Here is a 20914-nt window from a genome sequence, read left to right as displayed (position 1 = left end):
GCCTGGCCCGTTGAGTTACTCCAGCACGTTCTGTATTCATGAGAGTACAAAATCAGCATCGTGGAGCCCTTCTCTTCATGGAATCACACAGCATGGAAACATGCCCTTTGGCCCAACAAGGTCATACGGACAAAGATGCCTCATCTAAGCTCATCCCATTTGCCAGCTTTGTCTCTCATGCCTCTAAATGTTCCCATCCATGTGTCTGTTCAAGTGTCTTTTCAATGCTTTAGGCCTTAAGGTGAGAGGGGAAAGATTTAAGAGGGACCTCAGGAGTATAGTTATGGAATCACACAGTATGGAAACAGGCCCTTTGATCCAACTTGTCCATGCTGACCAAAATATAGAGATATGGAGAGATATAGAGATATAGAGAAATATAGTGGAAAGGATGTGGGAAGATTGTTTCCACTGGTGGGAGAGTCTAGGACCAGAGGTCATATTCTAAACCAATTCTAAACCAATTAGTGCCCTACCTGCACCAAAACACCATCCTGGAAAGGTTCCAGTCAGGTTTCAGAGCCCACCACAGCACAGAGTCTGCCTTGTTGAAGGTACACAACGACCTGCTTCTCGCCATCGACACCGGCGACTGTGCAATCCTGCTCCTTCTCGACCTCAGCGCAGCGTTCGATACAGTGGACCACACCATCCTTATTGACCGTCTCCGGTACGCGGTTGGCATTGATGGCACTACCCTGAGCTGGTTCGCTTCGTACCTCAAAGATAGGAGTTTCGCCATCAACATAGGCAGTTATTCCTCTGCTCCAGCTAGCCTCTCCTGCGGAGTTCCACAAGGCTCCATCCTAGGCCCCATTCTCTTCTCTCTATACATGCTCCCCCTTGGCCAAATCATTCAAAGGCACGGCATTTCTTTCCACTGCTATGCCGATGACACTCAGCTTTACCTCCCCCTGAAACCCAACAATCAGTCAAATTTAAACAGCCTCTTACACTGCCTTGAGGACATAAAATGTTGGATGGCACAGAACGTCCTCCAATTAAATGAGAGCAAGTCTGAGGTCATCCTATTCGGCCCCCCCGACTCCATCAAATCGATAACAGGCAGTCTTGGAAGTCTATCCTGCCTAGTCAAACCGCATGTCAAAAACCTCGGCATGATATTTGACTCTGCATTAAAATTTGATAAGCAAGTCAACGCTGTGGTAAAAGCCAGCTTCTTCCAACTTCGAACCATAGCTAAAATCAAACCTTTCCTCCAATTCGACGACACAGAAAAAATCATTCACGCTTTCATTTCCTCCCGCCTAGACTACTGCAACTCCCTATACACTGGGATCAGCCAATCTTCCCTGTCCCGCCTGACGGGTACCCGTAAAAGGGACCACATCACCCCGATTCTGGCCTATCTCCACTGGCTCCCTGTATGGTACAGAATCAACTTCAAGCTCCTCCTATTCATGTATAAAGCCCTAAATGGACATTCCCCCCCCTACATCAAAAATCTTCTAACCCCCCTCTCTAACTCCAGGTCCCTCAGGTCGGCCGACTTGGGGCTACTCATTATCCCGCAGTCTAGGCTTAAGCTCAGGGGTGACCGCGCTTTTGCGGTTGCAGCTCCTAGACTGTGGAACAGCTTCCCTCTCCCCATCAGAACTGCCCCCTCCATCGACTCCTTTAAGTACAGGCTCAAAACCTATTTCTACTCCCTAGCGTTTGAGGCTCATTGAGGAGGCGCTGTGAACTGTTTGCGTGCTACTGTATGTTTCATTTTTTTTTCCTTAGTACCTAATCAGATGTACAGCACTTTAGTCAACGTGGGTTGTTTTTAAATGTGCTATACAAATAAAAATTGATTGATTGATTGATTGATATTAAAGGGCTCTCTTTTAGAAAGGAAGTGAGGAGGAACTTCTTTAGTCAGAGGGTAGTTAATCTGTGGAATTGATTGCCACAGAGGGCTGTGGAGGGCAAGCCAGTGGATATTTTTAAGGCAGAGATAGACAACTTCTTGATTAGAACAGGTCTGAAGGGTTATGGGGAGAAGGTAGGAAAATGGGATTCGGAGGCAGAGATCAGCGATGATTGAATGGCAGAGTGTCTCGACGGGCTGAATGGCCTAATTCTACTCCTATGTCTTGTGAATTTGTGAATATCCCAACTGTGTTAATCCCCTTTTCCTGCATGTTGTCCATATCTCTTTAAAAGTTTCCTATCCATGTAGCTGTCCAATGTATTGTGTCACGTTCCATCAGTAATGGGGGTACATAATGTTCAGGATTTACGCAGAACCCACAAAACTGAGTGTCTCACCATTTATTGAGGTTATTTATTATCTAGTTCAGTTTAGTTTAGCTCAGTTTAGTTTAGAAATACAACATGGAAAACAGGCACTTGGGCCCACTGAGTCCATGCTGACCATCGATCAACCAAACAATGTTATCCCATTTTCGCATCCTGCAAACTAGGGGAAATTTGCAGAAACCAATTAACCTACAAACCCGCGCATCTTTGGAAAGTGGGAGGAAACGGGAGCACTCGGAGGAGACCCATGCGGTCACAGGGAGGACATTCAAACTCCACATGGACGGCACCTGTGGTCAGGATCAAACTTGGGTCTCTGCCTCAGTGAAGGCAGCAACTCTACCACAGCGCCACCTTGCTGCCCAGTTCATCCAATGTAATTTTTCTTTCGTTCTTTTAAAAAAACACAGGCTCATTGATAACTTGGGAGTTAAGAAATGGAGAGAAAATAAGAAGTCTACCTCCAGTTACAGAAAACACTGAAGAAAATAAACGAATTTCACATCTGTTCTATATGAGTTTGAATGAACCGCAGATAATAATTGCTGTGGGTTGGAACAACACCATCAAAATGATACAGGTTTTTAAGATTTACTACTAAATTGTTAAGATTATCTGTATGATATAGAGACAGTAGGCTTACACTTGCAACGTGGAACAATTAAAACAAATAAACATCTAGCTTCCTGCATCCTGGTGAAATACAGGAAGCTAGAATCACTCAAAGGAGAAGGGGGAGAAGATTAAAAGTCTTGGAGATGTTCAAAATAATGAAAGAGAAACTATCCATGACCAGCAAGGTTTAGTTTAGTTTAATTTCAGGAAACAGGCACTTTGGCCCACCAAATCCACGCCAACCAACGGCCACCCATCCACACTCGTTCCATGTTATCGTACCTTCGCATCCCACACATCAGGAGCAATTTAAAGGAGCCAATTAACCAACAAACCTACACGTCTTTGGGAGGAAACCGGAGCACCCGGAGAAAACTCACGTGATCACAGGGAGAACGTATAAATTCCACACAGACAGCCCTCCTAAGTCAGGATCAAACCCGGGGGTCTCTGACGCTGTGAGGCAGCAGCTCTATCACTGTGCTATTGTATTAATAACCAGAGATGATAGATTTAACATAATTGGCAAAAACAAAGGCGGTGTGATGACAAGAATACTTTTTTGCCCAGAGAGGTAAATTTAGATTGTGAATTAGATTGTGAATCTTTAGCCAATAATTTTAGCTGGCTGGTGACTGGAACCTCCTTTCCACAACAATCACTTGCAATTTTGTCACAGAATCTATCTACACTCGTCCCACCTGCCTGCATTTGGTCCATAACCCTCTAAATCTATCCTACCACATACCTGTCCAAATGTTTCTTAAACATTGTGATGGTAAAGGGCCTGCCCCACTTTAGGCGATTTTAAGGCGACTGCCAGCGACTAGGCTGTCGCCGAGAAATCATCCGGAGTGAAATTTCTCGGCGACAGCTGGCTTGTCGCCAGGTATCGTTGCTTATTGCGGGCGCTGTCGCATGCTGTCCCCAGGTTTGCTAGGTTCCCTTAGATGCATTTAGAAGCACATTATATTAAAATAAGTAAAGTCATTTCAAAATACCATAAAATGCTTGTGTTTAACCAATTTATTTACCGTCAGGACATTTGACAGGTAGATTGGAAGCGACAGTTTGACGGTCAGGTAAGCGTGGGAATTTCGCAATGTTTATGGCCATCAGCCATTACATTTAAAGTGGGCTCCCAACCCAGATATGCAACCCAGAAACCAGATATGCATCTCCCATACATTTTCAAAGAATGCCCACACACTTTTCACAAAAATCCACTTAACCACTTAAAATCTTTTATTTTTAAATGCAGCTATTAGTAAATTGGAAGTAAATCCGGTTTATGCCTTGTTACAGTGATGCTTGGTTTTTAAGTAACCCATACAAGGTGTTATAGTTCAAAACTCTCAAGTACTTACTGACTTGTCAGTGATTTCAGCGAAAATTAGGACGCCGGAGAAGCATTGACAGCGTGGGAATTTTGTGATGTTTCCAAAGACGCTGTAATCTCAACCTGACTCGGCATTGTCGTGGTCATTGTCGTCGGGTAAAAGAAAAGTTTGGCGATTTGCTACGACTTTGACAATCGCCGACAGTCGCCTTAAAATTGCCTCAAGTGGGACAGGCCCTTCACTGCCACAACAGCCACCTCTGGCAGTTTGTTCCATACATTTACCACCCTTTGTGTAAAAAAGTTACCCCTCAGGTTCCTATTAAATTTTTCCCCATTCACCTTAAACCTATGTCCTCTGGTTCTTGATTGCCCACCTCTAGGTAAAAGTCTCTGTACGTTGGCCCTATCTATTCCTCTCATGATCCCATACACCTCCATACATACGACCCCCCCCTCCCCCCCCCTCCCCCCCCCCCCTTTCCCCTGCATTCCAAGGAATAAAGTCCGAACCTTCTCAACCTATAGCTCAGGCCCTTAAGTCCCAGCAACATCCTTGTAAATCTCTGCGCCTTTCCCACCTTAACAACATCAACATAAATAATCAACATGTATAGTCTATTCCAGGACCTCAAGGGATTTTACCCTGAGTGGTTAGAATATGAATGGAACCTAGCAGAGCATGGGTTTCTATATTAATTCTAATGACTCTGTCCCATTATAAGCCACTTCAGGGTAGCGAAGCCAGAGCATATTGAAACTTCACCACTGAAACTTTAAGGTAAATGTATTCAATGTCTGATCATTTTTCCCCAAAGGGTGGACAAGATGAAACTTCTCTCTCAGTTCTAGGAACATTTCCAAACATAGCCATGGAAATAGAAAACAGTTTATTCCCTTTTAAACAGCGTCAAAGTCCCAGTGGACAGTCCAGTATCATGAAGCAGGTAAACTTTACTTTATTGACATTTTATAACTTATTCTACCAATATTATGGGGCATTTTACTAAGTAATTTTCATTTAGTTTAGAGATATAGCACGGGGAAACAGGCCCTTCGGCCCACCGAGTCCATGCCGACCAACGATCCCTGCCCTCTAACACTATCCTACATTAGGGACAATTTTACCAAGGACAATTAGCCGACAAACCTGCTGGTCTTTGGAGTGTGGGAGGCAACCGGAGCACCCAGAGATCCATGCAGGTTACAGGGAGAAGATAAAACTCTGTACAGACAGCACCTGTAGTCAGGATTGAACCTGGGTCTCTGGCGCTGTAAGACAGCAACTCTAACACTGCGCCTCCGTGCCTCCTAATATTAAGTGATAAGGTCCAGGTTCAGGAGTAGCGTCTTCCCTACAACCACTAGGCTATTCGGAATTTCATTCAAATATGCACTTGTCTGGTGTATAGTTTTGAATGACAATAAAATTCTCACTCACTATTACAAACTTCCAAATAAGCTCCGGACTACATAGACTTGAGGGCGTTATTTTTTTATTTGCATTGTTATTGCTTGTTTGGTTTATTTATATGTATGTGTGTCTGTGTATATATGTCTGTGTGTATGTACTGTATATATGTATGTATGTATGTATATGTGTTTTATACACACACATACACACACACACACACACACATATATATATATATATAGGTAAAACTTTATTGTTATTCATTTGAATTGAATTGAATTAAATTGAATTGAATTGAATTGAATACATTTTATTAGCCAAGTATGTATACATACAAGGAATGTGCCTTGGTGCTTTGCTTGCAAGTAACAACACGATATACAGTAAACAATTAAGAATAAAACATTATAATTTAAACATGTGAAGAATGAAATAAAATACCAGAGCAAAAGGAGGCTACAGACTTTTGGTTGTTGAGTAGAGCTACTGGTTGTGGAACGAACCCAGGTCCCTACTGGTTGAGCAGAGCTACTGCTACTGTGTTTACAAAGTCCTATGCTTATATATCTGCTGTTCATGTTCATAAGTTATAGGAGCAGAATTAAGCCATTCGACCCATCAAGTTTACTCTGCCATTCAATCATGGCTGAGCTATCTTTGGCTCTCAACCCCATTCTCCTGCCTTCTCCCCATAACCCCGTCACCCTTAATAATCCAGAACCTGTCAATCTCGGTCTTACAATATCCAGACTTGGCCTTCACAGGAGTCTGTGGCAATGAATTCCACAGATTCACCACCCTCTGAGTAAAGAAATTCCTTCTCATCGCCAATCTAAAGGTTCGTTCTTTTATTCTGAGGCTATGGTCTCTGGTCCTGGACTCTCCCACTAGTGGAAACATCCTCCCCACATTCACTCTATTCAGGCCTTTCACTATTCGGTAAGTTTCAATGAGGTCCCCCCTTATCCTGCTAAACTCCAGTGAGTACAGGCCCAGCGCCTTCAAATGATCATCATATGTCAACTCACTCATTCCTGGGATCATTCTCGTAAACCTCCTCTGGACCCTTTCCAATGCCACACATCCTTCCTCAGATATGGGGCCCAAAACAGCTCATAAGTAAGGGTGCCAGTCAACATTTGAGAAGGTTGGCATTAAACTCATTTAAGTAACCCTTGCCTTCCCTCTCTCTCCATCCCTCCCTCACCCTAGACGTCCTGCTTAGTTTTACCGTTCATATCCCCTCGGTGTCACCACCTCCACAGCCAACAATGGACCATTGTGGGCTCTTTGATCATCAGTGCCGGCTCTAATCTGTTCTGTATACCTCTAGTTTCCCTCTCCCTTCACTCTCAGTCTGAAGAGGGGTCTCAAACCGAAATGTCACCTATTCTTCTCCAGAGATGCTGCCTGACTCGCGGAGTTACTCTAGCATCCTATGTCTATCTGTGGTGTAAACCAGCACCTGCACTGCCTTCCTTCACAATTCAGGGAGAGATAGGAGGAAATTAAGAACATCGGGCAATGGTTGATAGAACTTTGTGATCTCAATCTGGGCATTGAGGAAGCAACACATGTTCTTGTAACTCCACGATCAGCAAAACGATTTACTTGCCTTTTGTAATTGTTGGCACTAAATCTCATCTTAAAAACTGCTCTTGATTGGAAGATAGGAATTTCCTAATGCCCGATGTCGTCAAATGCAATCTAGTTTAGCAAAAAGGCCTCCAGCAATTCCGTGCCCATAATTTGCGAAGCTGTTGGCGTTCACTTCAGAATAGGCGAGGAGCAGCTGGGAGGAAGCTAACAGCGAGTGGAGTAGACTCGACGGGCTGAATGGCCTAAGTCTGCTCCTCTGACTTATGAGGATTCATAATTGGAGTTTCACTGTACCTTAATTTGTACACGTGACAATAAACTGACCTTTGAACCTTTGATCTAACCAGGAGACACAAGGTATATTGCAGGTGCTAGAATCTGGGGCGACAAATAATCTGCAGGAGGAACTCAGTGGCGCCAGGCTTGATACAGGGTTATAACCTGAAATGTGGACCATTCCTTTCCCCCAGCAGATGCTGCTTGGCCTGCTCAGTTCCTCCAGCAGATTGTTAGTGTGTTAACAGGTGCAAGAATAGGCAAGGCATTGAGGAATATGGGCCAAAGCGGGGAGGTGGGACTAGTATAGATGGGACACTATGGTCAGCATGGGCAAGTTGGGCCTGTTTCATGCTGTAAGACTCTATGCCTCAAACATGTATGGCCACCAGTGTAACTCTTATTGATTTGCAATCACGTTTGATTGGCATTATAAAACTCAAAGTTATTGTCCAACCTTAACACCCAAAATTAACAAAGCAATTTCCTTTTTATTTTAAAGATACAGCTTGTAAACAGGCCTTTCAGCCTATCGAATACTAGTGCTATCCCATCCTACATACGAGGGGGGATTTTCAGTGAGGGAGGGTAGGAGAGGGTAAGGACAAAGGGGAAACTGGTGCATGGTGGAGGGGAGGGAGGGAGGAATGTGTAACCTTGTAAGTGCCCTTTATGGGTGAATGTTTTCACACCTTGGCGAGGTATACAAGCAAAGAATTTCACTGTGACTTGCCACATGTGACAATAAAATATTCAGTTCAATTCAATTCAATACAGCCGCTGAATGGAAGATAGCTGATCAAATTCTAATGATGTGGTTTGCATTGTTTTAGGGCTACCCGGATGAGGTAGGATTGTGTGGCATTGATTTCCTGGACAGTTATGCTGAACACTTGTTAGCAATTGGGTGGTCCAACTTGATCATAGTATGGAATTTTGAAACAGCAGCCATCTTGCAAATGTAAGCAAGTAAAATATCCCTTGAATTCTTTCCGCTGAATAGAGATCATATTGAATCTGCGATTTAATATGCCAATGGCTGAGGCTTAATGTGGTACAATGTTCCCGCAAATGAACTGAGAACATTAGACCATTCCATGCCATTCGAAGTGATAATATTTGTGGCAGCTGTCCTAGACTCAGATTTTAGTTTAGTTTAGTTTAGTGATACAACCTGCAATAGAGATGCACCCCATCCATGCCGACCAGAGATCAACAATTTGCTAGTTCTATCCGAAACACTAGGGACAATTTACAGAAGCCAGTTAACCTACAAACTTGCACGTCTTTGGAATGTGGGAGGAAACCGGAGCACCCAGAGGAAACCCACGTGGTCACAGAGAGTGTGTACAAACTCCGTACAGACAGCATCCGTAGTCAGGAACAAACCCGGGTCTGGCACTGTAAGGCTGCAACTCTACCACTGCCCCACTGTGCCACCCTTAAATCTCCATTCATTATTTACACACAAGCAGCCTTTCCCACTGATCACTGCCCATTCTGCCAAAGGAATTGTGAATTATTGACAAGCCGTGAGCTTCCGCCGAGTCCGTGCCAACCAGTGATCACACATACACTAGTTCTATCCTACAAACTAGGGACAATTTACAGGAAACAATCAACCTACATGTCTTTGGAATGTTTGAGGAAACTGGAGCACCCGGAGAAAACCCTTGCCTCGTGTGCCCCATTGTTCAATGTTAACACTCGGGATGTGATCAACGCCGGTGTGACTGGACTGAGCAGATGGTGATGAGCCTCTTGCTTCAGCCACACAGCGATCTTGGTTGAAGTTGATGCTACAAATCAGTTAGCGTAACTACTGAAGAGGGAATTTAAAATGACATGTCTATTTGTCCATGCTTTTCACACCCTTCTAAACAGGATGTAGAAACAAAGAGCTGCAGATGCTGGTTTATACTAAAGATAGACACAATGTGCTGGAGTAACTCAGTGGGCCAGGCAGTTTCTCTGGAGAAAAAGGATGGGTGAAGTTTCGGGTCGGGACCCTTCTTTGGTCCCGACCCCAAATATTACCGATCCTTTTTCTCCAGAGATACTGCCTGACCCGCTGAGTTACTCCAGCACGTTGTGTTTGTCCTTATAGACAGGAGAGGTTGTTTGTCCGGTCGCTGCTATTTATTTTTTTACCAGGGTAGGGGAATCAAAAACAAGTGGGCATCTCTGTAAAGTGAGAAGGACAAGATTCAATATGAACCTGAGGGGCAACCTTTTCACTCAGAGGGTGGTGGGTATATGGAACGAGCTGCTAGTGGAGGTAGTTGAGGCAGATACTATAACAGCATTTAAAAGAGACTTGGACAATAAATGAATGGGAACAATTTGGAGCGACATGGGCCAAATGTGGGCAAGTGAGACTATAACAGCATTTTAAAGGCACTCGGACGGGTTTAGAAGGATGTGGGCCAAAGAGGAGCAGGTGGGACTAGCTTAGATGGGGCATCATAGTCGGCATGGATGAGTTGGGCCGAAGGGCCTGTTCCCATGCTGTATAACTTTATGACTATTCGCATTCAGGAAACATGTTCCCAATGTTGGGGGAGGCCAGAACCAGGGGCCACAGTTTAAGAATACTGGGTAGGCCATTTAGAACGGAGATGAGGAAAAACTTTTTCAGTCAGAGAGTTATAAATCTGTGGAATTCTCTGCCTCAGAAGGCAGTGGAGGCCAATTCTCTGGATGCATTCAAGAGAGAGCTAGAAAGAGCTCTTAATGATAGCTGAGTCAGGGGTATGGGGAGACGTTAGGAATGGGGTACTGATTGTGAATGATCAGCCATGATCACATTGAATGGCGGTGCTGGCTTGAAGGGCCAAATGGCCTACTCCTGCACCTATTGTCTATTGTCCATTGTCTATTTACTCATTGACTCCATGGAAGAAATTCTGATTACATATCCACTCACCTGAATGGATGTATCTGCAACAACCATTGCTCTATAGTTACGACAATGAATCTTTTAATAAAATCTGGCCTTCGATTCTGGTTCAGCTGTGATGTAGAATGCGAATAGTTAATCTGTTGGATGGGGTGCTGATCATAGACTGCGGAAAAATCCTTAGAGTCATACAGCATTGAAACTGGCCCTTTTGTCCAGCTTGCCAATGGGGAAGATGGGCCAAAGGGCCTGTTTCCACACTGTCTAACTCTATGACTCGATAACTCTATGACTCTAAGTAAGAATTTCATTGTTCCATTTTGTCGAAAGATGGTAATGAAGCACTCTTGACACTCGACAACATGATTTTCTCAAATGTACTCTTAACACCAGTTGTCTGCTTTGGATTCTAGATTTAATGAAGAACAACTTTCCGATACCATGGAAGCAAATGAACAGAATGATTTAATAATGGATGTGGAGTCATCCAAGGTTCAAGTTGTCAAATTTATTCCCATCAAAAAAACATCTATTGAACACGAGGCTGCTAGGTAAATGATCCAATTATTTAATAAGATTTTTCTTTTTAGATTCTTCTATTTTTATAGAATGCAAAATGGTGCAAAAATAGCTGAAAGGGTCTGTATGAGAAAATGGACTGTCAGAACTGACCGATATCCTCTGTTTGTAAAGCTGCTTATTATATGATATAACTCCAATAATCCGGCATCCTCAATAATTTTGGTAGTGCTTGGCTGACAGATTTTCCAGATTATTAGTTATTACTGTTAATATCCTAGCGCATTTTAAAATGTTAAAATAGTTTACTTTAAAGAGGTTCATTTTAAGGGGGTTATTTTATCGAGGTGAATGAGTTCACAGCAAACAGGGTCCCATTGGGGTGAAGGGGTGTGCAGGAACCAAGATCCCATTGAGGTGAAGGGGTGCGCAGAAAACAAGGTCCCACTGGAGTGAAGGGGTGCGCAGGAACCAAGGTCCCATTGAGGTGAAGGGGCGCACAGGAAACAAAATCCCACTGGGGTGAAGGGGTGCGCAGGAAACAAAATCCCACTGGGGTGAAGGGGTGCGCAGGAAACAAAGTCCCACTGGGGTGAAGGGGTGCACAGGAAATAAGGTCCTAATGGGGTGAAGGGGTGCGCAGGAAACAAGGTCCCATTGAGGTGAAGGGGTGCGCAGGAAACAAGGTCCCATTGAGGTGAAAGGGTTCTGATTTGTTTTCAAGGGGGAAAATGGAAAGCAACCATATATTTAAAGGCAGTACAGAAGTTGGGACCTGGTATTTAAAGAAAATGCAGAAAAAAATAAGAGTGCAAGGATGTCAAATGAATACTACAGAACTGTACAACTTCCCCAAGCAAAACACAAAGTGCTGGAGTAACTCAGCAGGTCAACCAGCATCCGTGGAGGGATTGGATAGGTGTCGTTACCAGCCGGGACCCTTCTTCCGACTGATACAACCTGCCTATTTTTGAGTGACATCCTTGCACTTATTTTTTTCTGCATTTTCTTTAAACACCAGGTCCCAGCTTCTGTACTGCCTTTAAATATACTAAGGTCGCTGTCCATTTTCTCCCTGGAAAACAAACCAGAACCCTGTTTCTTGCGCACCCCTTCACCTCAATTGGATCTTGTTTCCTTGTTTTACGAGGTTAATCCCTGGGATGGCGGGACTGACATATGAGGAAAGATTGGAAAGACTGGGCTTGTATTCACTGGAGTTTAGAAGGATGAGAGGGGATCTTATAGAAACGTATAAAATTATAAAAGGACTGGACAAGCTAGATGCAGGAAAAATGTTCCCAATGTTGGGGGGGTCCAGAACCAGGGACCACAGTCTAAGAATAAAGGGGAGGCCATTTAAAACTAGGGTGAGAAAAAACCTTTTCACCTAGAGAGTTGTGCATTTGTGGAATTCACTGCCACGGAAGGCAGTGGAGGCCAATTCAATGGATGAATTTAAAAGAGAGTTAGATAGAGCTCTAGGGGCTAGTGGAATCAAGGGATATGGGGAGAAGGCAGCCACAGCCATGATCACAATGAATGGCGGTGCTGGCTCGAAGGGCCAAATGGCCTCCTCCAGCACCTATGTTTCTATGTTTCTATGTCTACTCCATTATTCGATCATGGCTGATCTATCTTTCCCTCTCAACCATATTCTCTTACCTTCTACCCATAACCCCTGACACCTGTACTATTCAAAGACAAAAGATGAAAAGACAAAAAGCGTAAGATAAGGATTGTAGAGGTGTGAATTATGAAGTCAAACAAAGGAATTTAGGTGGAAGGGAATGAAGAGGAGAGGGAAGGGGAGAAATGGGTGCAAACCTAGTTGGGGCACAGGGAAGAAAGACAATAGACAATGGACAATAGACAATAGACAAAAGGTGCAGGAGTAGGCCATTTGGCCCTTCGAGCCAGCACCGTCATTCAATGTGATTATGGCTGATCATTCTTAATCAGTACCCCGTTCCTGCCTTCTCCCCATACCCCCTGACTCTGCTATCCTTAAGAGCTCTATCTAGCTCTCTCTTGAATGCATTGAGAGAATTGGCCTCCACTGCCTTCTGAGGCAGAGAATTCCACAGATTCACAACTCTCTGACTGAAAAAGTTTTTCCTCATCTCCGCTCTAAATGGCCTACCCCTTATTCTTAAACTGTGGCCCCTGGTTCTGGATTCCCCAACATTGGGAACATGTTTCCTGCCTCTAACATGTCCAACCCCTTAATAATCTTATACGTTTCGATAAGATCCCCTCTCATGCTTCTAAATTCCAGTGTATACAAGCCTAGTCGCTCCAGTCTTCCAACATATGACAGTCCCGCCATTCTGGGAATTAACCTATTAAACCTACGCTGCACGCCCTCAATGGCAAGAATATCCTTCCTCAAATTTGGAGACCAATTTGGAGACCAAATTTGGAGACCAAAACTGCACACAGTACTCCAGGTGCAGGTGCAGGAAAGGGTGGAGATAAAGTGGGGACGAGAAGAGGGGTACATGTTTGTAGGTTAGTTACCTAAAATTGGAGAATTCAATGTTCATGTGGTCAGGTTGTAAGCTACCTGGAATATGAGGTGCTGTTTCTCGAGCTTATGTGGCCCCACTCTGCCAATGGAGGAGGTCCAGGACAGTAAGGGTAAGTGTGGGAACGGAAAGGGGTTTAAACAGTGTTCAACCAGGAGATCCAGCAGGATTTGGCAATCTGAGGCAAGTATTTGGCGAAACAGTGGCATAGTCTATGTTTGGCCTTGCCGGTGTAAGGAGTGACACATCGGGCACACCGAATGAACAAAGAACATCGAACAGTACAGCAGGAATAGGCCCTTCGGCCCACAATGTTTGTGCTGTACATGATGCCAAGTTAAACAGATCTCATCTGCCTGTACATGATCCATATCTCTATTCCCTGCACCGTACCTATCTAAAAGCCTCTTAAACGCCACTATCGTATCTGCCTCCACCACCACCCCTGGCAAAGTGTTCCAGGCCCCCAGTACTTCTGTGTAAAAATCCTTACCCCCGCACATCTCCATTAAATTTTCCCCCTCTCACCTTTATAGCTGCGCCCTCTGGTGTTGGACATTACCGTCTACCCTATCTATGCCTCTCATTATTTTGTAGACTCTCTGACAGCCCAGATAAAACAATCCAATTCTATTCAACCTCTCTCTCTGTAGCTGAAACATTCTAATCCATCCAGCATTCTGGAAAAATCTGCAGGATCTCATGTTCTGCTTCCTGATTATTGTCACGTGCGCCGAGGTACAGTTAAATGCTTTCATTGTTCCGTGCTATCTAGTCAGTGAAAAGGCTATACATGATTACAATCAAGCAGTCCGCTGTGCACAGACACAGGATAAAGGGTATAACGTTTAGTGCAAGATAATGTCCAGTAAAGTCCGATCAAATACAGTTCGAAGGTCTCCAATTAAGTAGATGGGAGGTCAGGTCTGCTCGTTAGTTGGTGAGAGGACAGGTCAGTTTCCTAATAACAGCTGGGAAGAAACTCCTTGAATCTGCAGGTGTGCGTTTTCAATCTTCTGTATCTTTTGCCTGTTGGGAGAGGGGAGAAGAGGGAATGTTCGTGTGGAACTGATCCTTGATTATGCTGCTGGTCTTGCCAAGGCAGCGTGAAGTGCAGGTGGAGTCAATGGAAGGGAGGTTAGTTTGTGTGATGGTCTGGGCTGTATCCGCAACTCTGTGCAATTTCTTGTATAGACAATTGGATGGAGCTGTTCCCAAACTATGCTGTGATGCATACTGATTAAATGCTTTCTATGGCACATCTGTAGACGTTGGTGAGGGCTGTTCTTAAGTTCTGAAATTAAATCATTTTGTTTTCATTGTAAATGCTGAAGCGCTGGATCAATAACAAGTTGAGATGTCAAGGACGATTCCAGTAGTTGGCAGCCCTGCTTCATGCATTCCCTGCCTTATCCTTCAATGCTTTATCCTCAGGGTACAGCCTGAGGTCGTGTCCCAGGAATCAATCGATCTTATAAAGGACGTATCAAAACTCAGCATAATGTTCAGGGTAAGTAACCCTTTGTATAAGTCATTGTTTAAGTTAGTTTAGTTTAGTGATCCAGCATGGAAACAGGCCCTTCAACCCACCGAGTCCATGCCAACTATTGATTATCTGCTCACACTATTTATCCCACTATGCACTGGGGGGGGGGGATTTACAGAGGGCCAATTAATCTACGAACCGGCACGGGATGTAAGAGGAATCCAGAGCACTTGGACGAAATCCACACGGTCACAGGGAGAATGTGCAGACTCCACACAAACAGCACCCGAGGTCAGGATCGGACGTGGGTGTCTGGCGCTGGCTGTGAGGATTTGATTATTTTCGAAGGATTTGTTTGGCGAGGACAGACGAAAGCAGTCAGAATTTGCTTTTTGGAGTTCTGTCGGAAAGCAGAGACTCTCTTTGTTGAAAGAGTCCTCTAATTGGGGAGGATTTGTTCGTATTTTCTGAAAGTCGTAGGAGCGGCAGTGGCTGGCGGAAGGCCAAGTTGCACTTGAACTGGTGGGAGCTGAGTCTAGAGCGGTGTTTGTGGTCTGTAGCATCGGAAAGCTCCCTCCCACACCGACTTTGCCCGGTCCAGGTGTGCCGGGTAAGTACGGCAACAGTGCATTGGATTTTCGTTGAAGCCGGGAGGGCGACCGAGATCTGGGGAAGAAGCCTCCGGAAGCTCCATTTTCTACGACGGGAGGATTGGCACGGACTTTTCCCTATCTTATCAGGAGGAGACTGCTTCTGTTGCTTTGCCAGGAAAGCCTTCACAAGACTTTAAACTGCTGCAAATGCGTGGAGGTGCAGCAATAGCAGAAAGACTGCTTTGACTTATAAAAAACTGAGACGTTTTGTTTTGCTCCACGCCCTAAAGATGGCGGCCCCTAAGAATTATGCAGCTGCCGTACAGTCGGCAGTCTCCGTGACTAAGGGCCATGAGTTGTTGGGGCGTATACATGGGGTGAAAGTGACCTTGCAGGGCAACATTACCTTCAAGGCTGTGCTAACCGCGCTAGGGGAGACTGTTGGCAAGAAGGCCATAATCGCAGGGGCGGTGGTCAGTGGGAAGGCTGTTGTCATCCTAAAGACTGAGCAGTCGGTGGCTACCGCACTGGAAAGGGGGATCGCGGTGGCTGGGATTTACATGGCGGTGGACCCATGGGGACGGCCCGTGCTGCCGGTCATGCTGTCCAACGTTCCCCCTTATGTTCCGGACGGGCTCCTGCTCCCACATGTAACTAAGCTGGGGGAGGTGCGGTCTGGGCCCACCAAACTGTTGCATAGGTTGGATGATCCCGAGATGCAGCATGTATTAACGTTCAATCGCCGCGTGTACATACAGCTGGCACAGGGGATTGATATGGAGGGGAGTTTTGAGGTTGAATGGGAAGGATTCTGCTATCGCGTGTTTTGGAACACGGGCCAAGCACGCTGCCATGCATGCAAACAGCAATTGTCCCAGGCCCCGGGCTGCCAGCTCTACCAAGGTGGCCCAGGAAGGCAGTGCTGGCCCATCTGGGGCTGCTGGTTCTACCACGGTGGCCCGTGATGACTTTGTTCCCTTGCCCCCAACCCCCATTCCCCCACCACCCCCATGTCCCGTACCTGTGGCGGGGGATGCCGGTGCAGTGTGGGGGGTGGATGAGGGGCACTGGGAGAGACAGAAGAGTAAGAAAGTTAAAAACAAGAAGAAGAACATTCAAGCGGGACGCCAGGCAGAAGGTCACCTTAATGAGGGTCCCCCTGCAGTAGATATTATCGAGCTCGCCTCTGAGCCTAACCCAGGGAAGCCTGAGGGTCTGAAGGCTGGAGAGGATGAGCAGGTAGATGGCGGGGCGGAGGAACAGGCTTCAGTAATGGAGCTGACTGTATCACCGCACCCTAGTGGTTATAAGAGGAGGAGGCATGGGTCCTCTGACACGGAGAACGGCCCTGAAGGTCAGGGGCGACCTGAAGGGAGGCGTTTCTCCCCTGTTGAGGCAGAGTACCCAATGCATGCTTCCTGTGGGCAGGAGAATGCCTCCGTAGTGCAGGGACCACCTGAGAGTGGTGACACACTACCCCAGGGGGCTGTTCCCCCAGGGAGTGCGTCCGCTGGCTTAGAGGGTGACCAGGGGAAGATTGATGGGGGGGACTTGAGTGTGGGGGTGGGTCACCAGCCTGTGCTCCCCGTTGAGGCTACGAGTCCTATTGAGAGGTGTGCTGCCCCACCGGCTGAGGGAGCAGGGGAGACTCCGGGAACATCGCCCCCTGAGGGCCAGAGCGAGGTGGTTCCCCTGGTGGTGGGGGACAGGGACTCTCTGGGTGACGGTGCTGGGGCGGGTGCCCTGGGTGCGAAGGAGGACAGGGTCATTTCGGATCGTGTCCTTCGGTCGGACTCCAGACGGGCCCGCTCACTGCCCGCCCCGGAGACTTCCTCCGACATCACTGCCCCCAATCCGGTTACAGAGGGCGGTGGGGGTGTGCAGGAGCCTGGCCATTTACCAGGCAGCTTGCCACAGTTAGAGGTACCGGTACCTGCCCCCGTCACTGATCCTGGGGGTGGGATGGTGACGGAGGGGGGACCGGGTGATGTGGCCGACCCGCCCACCTCACAGGGAGGGGTGAGCGAGGCGGCTGGGAGTCAGAACTATCCAGACTCGGGCTCAGACATTGAGTGGGAGGAGGAGGGGGACGTGGAGTCCAGCGACAGTGAGTTGATGGACTGTCCCACCCGCAGCCCCGTGTCTCGGCTTGTTGATATCTGGGAACTCCGGAAGTTTCTGAAGGACAGCAGAGGGAAGAGGAATAAGGCAGATCTGGCTGTCGACCGCTGGTCGGACCTGACGGTACCCTTGCAGTCCATTTATGCCATCCTTCAGGAGGAGGAGAATGAGGCAGGTGTATTGAAAAATGAGCGGCGCCAGCTCCAAGAGCTTTTTAAGTCCCTAAAGAAAGGGCAGAGGGCTCGGGGCGGCTCCACTCCGTCACGGGGGGCTGGTAAAAGTTCTCGTGCGCTTTCAAAATGAAGCTCACTATAGCCAGCCTGAATATTAATGGGGGCAGGGGGTCTCTCCGTAGGTTTCACCATCTCTCGGTGCTGAGGGACGGGAGGTACGCGGTGAGCTTCCTGCAGGAAACACACACTGTGGCTAGTGACGAGCCCACCTGGCTCCTGGAGTGGGAAGGGGGGGTCTACATGAGCCATCTCACCTCCATTTCGAGTGGAGTGGCCTTCCTGTTGGCCCCATCTTTCCAGCCGGAGATCGTCAAGGTGCAGGACATTGTACCAGGCCGGTTGTTGTATCTGGCCGTGCGCCTGGATGGCGTGCCGTTACACTTTATTAATGTGTACGCCCCCAAGAGCGGTGCTATGCAGACGCGGTTAACACAAGAAGTGACCGCGCTGTTGAACACCATCGATCGGGGGGAGTGTGTTTTCCTTGGGGGTGATTTTAATTGTACCCTTGAGGCGAGAGATCGCTCTGGCGTTCAGCGCGATCCGGCAGCAGTAAAGACATTAAGGGAGTTGGTGGACTCTTTTGAGCTAGTAGATGCTTGGATGAATTTCCATCCCGACTCCGGCGCCTTCTCGTACAGGTTTAAGGGGGGTGGTTCCCGATTGACCGTGTATACGTGTCTAAGGACTATGTGTCCTGTGTCTCGGCAGCCTCCATGCGGTTGGAGCCGTGCTCGGACCACTGCCTGGTGCGAGTGGACTTTATCCCGACGCGCACACGGGCAGGGTCCACGTACTGGCACTTCAACAACCGGCTGTTGGAGGAGCGCCGGTTCCGGGATTCATTCAAGCAGTTCTGGGCGGAGTGGAGGGAAAGGCAGGGGCGTTTCCCTTCCCTAAGGCAGTGGTGGGATGTAGGGAAGGCTTACGTCTGTTTTGCCAGGACTACACGAGGGGGTCGACCAAGGGGCGGGACTCCGAGATCGGACGGCTTGAGAGAGAGTTGCTCGACTCGGAGTCTCGCCTGGGTCAGACGGAGGGGGACTCGTGTGAGTGGGAGGAGTACCAGGAGAAGAAAGGGGCACTGAGGGACTTGCAGCTGAGGAGGTCCTGGGGCGCGTATGTGAGGTCGCGAGTCCAGATGTTGCACGATCTGGACCGCGCCTCCCCCTTTTTCTTCTCCCTGGAGAAGTGCCGAGGTGCCCGCAGGCAGTTTGTCGAGTTGCTTGTGGACGATGGCTCCTCCGTCACGAATCCGGAGAGGATCGGCGCCTCAGTTTGGTCGTTCTATGACACTCTGTTCTCCGAGGGAACATCTAGTGGGGAGGCACAAGGGGTGCTGTGGGAGGGCTTACCCGTAGTGTGCAAAGAGGTGGCCGAGCGCCTCGATGTTCCCCAAACTCTGGAGGAGTTGACTGGTGCCCTGCACCAGCTCAGGAGGGGCAAGTCTCTGGGGCTGGATGGGCTGACTGTGGAGTTTCTTCGAGCCTTCTGGGGTGTCCTGGGGGGCGACTATGTGAAGGTGTTGGGGGAGAGCCTGGCGACCGGGGAGATGCCCTTCTTGTGGCGCAGGGCAGTCGTCGTCCTGCTGCCCAAGAAGGGCGATCTCCGCCTCTTGAAGAACTGGCGCCCTGTCTCTCTTCTCAGTACGGATTACAACGTTTTTGCACGGGCATTGGCCAATCGCCTGGGGCCCGTGCTGTCCCATGTGATCCACCCTGACCAGTCCTACACAGTCCCGGGCCGGTCCATCCAGGACAATATCCATCTGGTCCGGGTCCTGATCCATCTGTGCCAGAGGGCTGGTCAGTCAGTTGCCTTTCTCTCCCTTGACCAGGAGAAGGCGTTTGACCGGGTGGAGCACGACTACCTTCTTGGGACTCTGCGGGCGTTTGGATTTGGACCGCATTTCGTGGCCCGGGTCCGGCTCCTATACGCTGCTGCAGAGTGCCTGGTCAAGATCAATGGCTCTTTGTTGGCTCCCATTCACTTTGGGAGGGGGGTTCGTCAGGGATGCCCCATGTCCGGCCAGCTTTATTCCCAATGTGTGGAGCCATTCCTGTGCCTCCTACAGAGGCGGCTGGCAGGTTTGGCTTTGCCGGGGCCGGGGGTGAAGGTGGTTCTCTCGGCCTATGCCGACGATGTGCTACTAATGTTCACCGACCCTGTTGACCTGCGGAGGATGCGTGAGTGCCAGCGGGTGTTCTCAGCCGCATCCTCCGCCAGGATCAACTGGGGGAAGTGTGCTGGGTCGGTGGCAGGTGGACTCCCTGCCGGAGGAGATGGCAGTTTTTGCGTGGAGCACCACGCACCTCCTCTATCTGGGGATCTACCTGAGTCCCACTGAGGGGGCTTGGCCGGCGAATTGGCAGGAGCTGGAGGCGAAGGTCATCGCCCGTGTGGGGCGCTGGTCAGGCCTCCTTGGTGTGTTATCATATTGGGGTAGGGCTGTGGTCATAAACCAGCTGGTGGCCTCTCTGCTGTGGTACCGGCTGGCCACTCTGGTCCCGTCCTCTCGTTTCATCGCCATGATACAGAGGAGGTTAGTTAACTTCTTCTGGGGTGAGAGGAACCACTGGGTCTCTGCTGGGGTTCTGAGTCTCCCGTTGGAGGAGGGCGGTCAGGCGCTGGTCTGCGTCCGCACTCAGGTGGCAGCCCTCCGACTCAGGACCCTGCAGAGGTACGTGTACTCCGAGTGCCCTCCCAGATGGCACTCGCTGGCCACATACTTTTTCTGCCGGGGGCGCTGCTTCCAGGAGGGATCACGGCTCCCGGTAGCGGGCATGAATCAGTGCGCTAGGCGGGAGTTGTCTGGTTTTTACCGTGATCTCCTGAGAGCCAGGAATTTGGTCACCTTCAGCCAGGGCGCTGCTCCTCAGGGGGAGGGGGGTGCTGTGGTTGTGAGGGGGGCCGGTCCTCACCCTGTCATGGTGGGTGTCGGGGAGAGGCGTGTGCGTGGAGCGATTCCAACCGGGCTTATCCCCGCTCCGTTGGAATTGCTCATCGGGCCCACGGCCCGGGTCCCTT

At 48.2% G+C, this 20914-nt stretch overlaps 1 protein-coding gene across 1 annotated transcript in view; it reads left to right on the top strand.

Moving 5' to 3' along the window:
* The window catches only part of LOC144596954 (WD repeat-containing protein 64-like), a 99049-nt gene that overhangs the window by 43914 nt on the left and 34221 nt on the right, over positions 1–20914 (top strand). The window contains exons 12-16 of the mRNA XM_078405851.1: positions 2676–2845; positions 5038–5166; positions 8342–8469; positions 10821–10958; positions 14889–14964. Of these exons, the coding sequence (XP_078261977.1) occupies positions 2676–2845; positions 5038–5166; positions 8342–8469; positions 10821–10958; positions 14889–14964 (641 nt within the window). The remainder of the gene's footprint in view (positions 1–2675; positions 2846–5037; positions 5167–8341; positions 8470–10820; positions 10959–14888; positions 14965–20914) is intronic.

The sequence above is a fragment of the Rhinoraja longicauda genome, chromosome 9 (assembly GCF_053455715.1).
Source record: "Rhinoraja longicauda isolate Sanriku21f chromosome 9, sRhiLon1.1, whole genome shotgun sequence".
NCBI classification, from domain to species: Eukaryota; Metazoa; Chordata; class Chondrichthyes; order Rajiformes; family Arhynchobatidae; genus Rhinoraja; species Rhinoraja longicauda.
Note: the sequence above shows the minus strand (reverse complement) of the source record. Positions and strands in the feature narration are given on the sequence as shown.